This window comes from Lingula anatina, chromosome 4, assembly GCF_051362555.1.
Source record: "Lingula anatina isolate TDL-2025a chromosome 4, LinAna3.0, whole genome shotgun sequence".
Lineage (NCBI taxonomy): Eukaryota > Metazoa > Brachiopoda > Lingulata > Lingulida > Lingulidae > Lingula > Lingula anatina.
Genome location: NC_141770.1, coordinates 4,891,525 through 4,895,585, shown reverse-complemented (window position 1 = coordinate 4,895,585; position 4,061 = coordinate 4,891,525). Strand labels below are relative to the sequence as shown.

The following is a 4,061-nucleotide window of genomic DNA, read 5'->3' as shown; positions in this document are numbered from 1 at the left end:
CTACAACAAAATACAATGCTTTTAAGCAGCTTTACAAAGACTTTGCTAAACTTTAAAGCACCTACAGTCTGGTTAAGGAGATATGAAATGTCCATACTTAAACAAATCACAGAAAAAATCTGCCCATTGGGTAGACTTGCATTGTCCGATACTTCTTCTAAAGTAACTCTTTTCTTGCAAATGAAAAAAAATTAAATATAAAAAGATATGCAGCTATTGAAGTAAATCATTGATTAATAACATCAATTACAGTAAATGGAAATGATAACATTTGTTTTGAAATGATTGTAAGAATTTGATACTTATGTAACACAGATGAAAGAAATGGATGAGCAAAAACTTTACCCTTTAAAACTATTCTCTCGCTCTTGTAAGTAAAGAATACACACCTATAATACAAAACATAATTACATGTTTTATTCAACAATGAACATATTCACATTTTATTATTTTAAAATCAAAACAAGTACTTACGGTTCTACAGAAATTTCTGTTGCAGGAGAGCAAACTGTCTCCAACTTAGTTTTCAACGCATTTACTGGGGTAGATGTTCGGGACAAGCAGGTTGATGGTGGGCGGCAACATCCAACACAGCACCACAGGTTGATGGGTTGGCAGCATTCAACACAACACCAGAATGGTACATCAGATCAGGGAATTATATCGATATAATTCCCTGATCAGATTATTAAAACATAAAATAAGTATGGACAACTGTATGATAATATTATCAATGTCCTTATAATTTGTATTAAATACAAAACATGATAATAATTATCATTATTATTACTATTGCACTTCCCAGTTGAATTAAGTATTGACTTTGAACAACATTCAGACCATGCAAGTCATGGATCTTTTGGGAATAAAGAAAATAAATAAATAAATAAGAAAACTATTAGAAACATATGTATTTTTATGTGTGTCTGTGTACAACATTCTAAAACATGTACATAGACAACACCTACAGATAGTTAGTTAGTTAGTTAGTTAGTTAGTTAGTTCCTCCTGTCCAATGTAGGACATTGGGCGGCAAACTTTTTCCAACTTGTCGGGTCGGTAGCGGCCTTCTCTATCTCCTCCCACCTGATGTTGCCTCTTTGCAGATCATTCTGGAAGGTTCTCCTCCAGGTTATCCTCGGTCTACCTCGTTTGCGCTTGCCTCCCGGTGGTACCCAAGTCATAGCCGTTTTTGCATGCCTCTCAGCTGGTAATCGAATGATGTGTCCTGCCAATTTTATCCGACGAATGGTGACTGTTTCATGTAATGGTCTTGACTTTGCCTTCCTAATCACTTCTTCATTGGTGATATGGTCTCTGTATGAGATCTTCATTATTCGGCGTAGGCACCTCTGATGAAAAACATCCAATCTTTTGTCCATTTTCACAGTGCTTTTCCATGTTTCGCTAGCATAAAGTACAGTTGGTAGTACTACTGCATTATAAAGGCATATTTTCAGCTGTGTGCTTATTGTTGTCGATTTTCAGATATTGTTCATTCTTCTAAACAATGAAGCTCCTTTACCAACTCTGCTTTTGACATCCATTTCAGCATCACCATTCTTGGTTATCAGGCTTCCTAGGTATGTGAATCGCGTTACTTCCTCAATTGGTTCAGTCCCAACATTTATTGGTGTAATGTTTCTAGATCCCACTTACATCACTTTGGTCTTTTCACTGCTAATTCTCAATCCAAATCTGTGAGCTGCTATTTCCAGATTGGACGTTAGTTGTTGTAGACCATTTTCATCCTTTGCTAGCAAGGCGATGTTGTCTGCAAAGTCTAGATCATTCAGTTCACTACCGTTTACCCATTTCACACCGGTTCCATCTTCTACTGTAGCCTTCCTCATCACAAAATCTACTACCATAAGGAATAAAAAAGGCGATAAAATGCACCCCTGTCTGACACCCATCATGATGTTGAAGTACTCTGTTGTTCCAGTCTCTGTTCTCACACAGCATCTTGAATTCTGGTAGATGCTTTTGAAGATGTTGATAAAATTTTCTGGGACAGCGTATAACTCTGCTACCTGCCACAATGACTGTCTGTGAACGCTGTCAAATGCCTTTTTAAAGTCAACAAAGTTAGAGAGGTATTGATGTTCTATGCATTGTTCCATTGTTACGTAGCAGGGGCGTAACCAGACCTTTTAAAATTGTACGCACAGATTTTGAAAATCCCCAGGTACGATTATCTTCCGTGAAAAATACACTGAATTATAGAGAATAATATCATGGTTGGCTCAAAAAATTGTACGCACAGTGCATCCGTGCGTATGCCTGGTTATGCCCCTGCGTAGAGTGAAAATCTGTTCGATACACGATCTTCCTACTCTGAATCCTGCCTGTTCCTCTCGGAGACTCACGTCGACTGCATTTCTCAACCTCTGTAGGAGGATCCTAGTCAGGACTTTACCTGGGGTGGATAATAAAGTGATTCCACGCCAATTGTTGCAGTCTGACAAATCACCCTTTTTCGGCAATTTCATTACCATGCCCTGTTGCCATTCATTCGGTACCTTTTGTCTTAATTCTCCAACAGTTGTTAAGAAGCTTAGTGAGTGTTGCCCTCATACTATCTCCACCATGTCTGAGCATCTCTCCTGTGATTTCATCCATACCAGCTGCCTTGTTGTTCTTAAGTGCCTTGATTGCTTTTGCTGTTTCTTCTTCAGTGATATCGGCAATGTCGACATCAAGTGGTGGTGCTTTGGTTTCAACAGCAAAGTTGAATGTAGATGTTGGCTCTGGCTGATTGAGAATTTCTTTGAAGTGTTCCATCCATCGTGAGTCCTGTTCCTCAACTTTTATCAGCATCTTTCCCTGTTTGTCTTTGATGGGTATGTTTGAGTTACTTCTTCAGCCTGTTAGATCTCTGATAATTCAGTATAGGGTTTTGGTGTCGTTTACACTAGCTGCAGCCTCTGCTTCTTTTCCTTTATTTTCCAACCATTGTTTCTTGTCTGCCCTGCAACTCTTCTTCACTCTTCGGTCAATTTCTGAATACTGTGTTTCCATCAACGTTTTCTGCTGGTCTGTCTTCGCTTGTTGTTTGAAGTTTTTGATCTTCCTCTTTCATCAATCAGTTCCTAGGTTCGCTCCTGTATCCACTTTTAACGTTGTGTTCCCCTTCTTCTCCCTACAGATAATGGCTATATAATAATTTTAATATATTAAAGTGCAGAGATACTGTATCTACAACTATTGTTTTCTGATGTCAACCCTGTCTTCTATGTATAGTAAGCTGATAGTCTGTATATTCTGGCATTTTCTTCTGCTGGCAAGCATCATACTTCCCCATATATACACAAACAATATTTGTTCCTTGCTACAGCAATCCATATGCCAACATTTTACTAAAAATTACTAATAGTCATTCGTACTTCACATACTGAAGACTGGGGCATAAACATCATTACTAAGGCAAATCCACAAAATTATTAAGACAAGAATTAAATGTCTTGGAAGTTTATTTTATTGCATTTTAATCATGGGAATCTTCTCAGACTGTCTAAAACAAGGGTATGGTATTAGACAGTATTTGGTTGGGCACTTACCTAGCTACTATTAGCCATGAAGGCCATGGCCATTCCCTCATCCCTAGTCATGTTCAGGCTCAATTTCAGGTCTCTCCATTGCTAGATAGCCCCACCGATATATTTCCTGCTTTTGGACAGATGGGCATCTTAAGTTTTTTTTTCTTTTCTGACACTGTTAGTACAGCAGGTCTGCATTTTCTATTCTGGGCCTTTGCAGCTTCCGCCATATTTACTTGATATGCAAAGAAGTGCTTTGGCCAAAGGTCATTTCCCATGCTTGGTTTCTTTATAAACTACTGTGATAGTCACATGACACTTGAATGGGCTTAAACACTGAGAAAGGCATGTTATAATTGAAATTTTCATAAAAATGAAAATTTCACAAAAGAAAAAACTATAAATTCAATAAAAAAATGATAATCTAACACAGCTGATTTTCTTGATTCTTTTAAGTTAAAAAAGTAATAATTAAGTAACAAAATTTTCTGGTGACATGATGACTAATGGTATAATTACCAC

General features: G+C 37.5%; 2 protein-coding genes across 2 annotated transcripts; both read right to left on the bottom strand.

The window, feature by feature from the left end:
• Nucleotides 1-998: 998 nt before the first annotated feature.
• LOC147762119 (uncharacterized) lies at nt 999-2,123 on the bottom strand. Its single transcript, XM_087010656.1, has 2 exons — nt 1,660-2,123; nt 999-1,407 (listed from the first exon to the last, which is right to left on the bottom strand). Exons 1-2 carry the CDS (start codon nt 2,121-2,123, stop codon nt 999-1,001), a joined length of 873 nt encoding a protein of 290 aa, XP_086866782.1.
• A 381-nt stretch (nt 2,124-2,504) lies between these two features.
• LOC147762118 (uncharacterized) lies at nt 2,505-3,755 on the bottom strand. Its single transcript, XM_087010275.1, has 2 exons — nt 3,561-3,755; nt 2,505-3,142 (listed from the first exon to the last, which is right to left on the bottom strand). Exon 2 carries the CDS (start codon nt 2,818-2,820, stop codon nt 2,512-2,514), a length of 309 nt encoding a protein of 102 aa, XP_086866401.1. The 5' UTR covers nt 2,821-3,142; nt 3,561-3,755; the 3' UTR covers nt 2,505-2,511.
• Nucleotides 3,756-4,061: the final 306 nt, after the last annotated feature.

Excerpts from the sequence above, each read along its gene's own strand:
- LOC147762119 (XM_087010656.1), bottom strand. The coding sequence starts at position 2,123 with ATGGAACAATGCATAGAACATCAATACCTCTCTAACTTTGTTGACTTT. Across the intron at positions 1,408-1,659 it reads AGTGAAAAGACCAAAGTGAT|CGAAACATGGAAAAGCACTG; the intron begins GTAAGTGGGATC and ends ACTTTATGCTAG.
- LOC147762118 (XM_087010275.1), bottom strand. The coding sequence starts at position 2,820 with ATGCTGATAAAAGTTGAGGAACAGGACTCACGATGGATGGAACACTTC.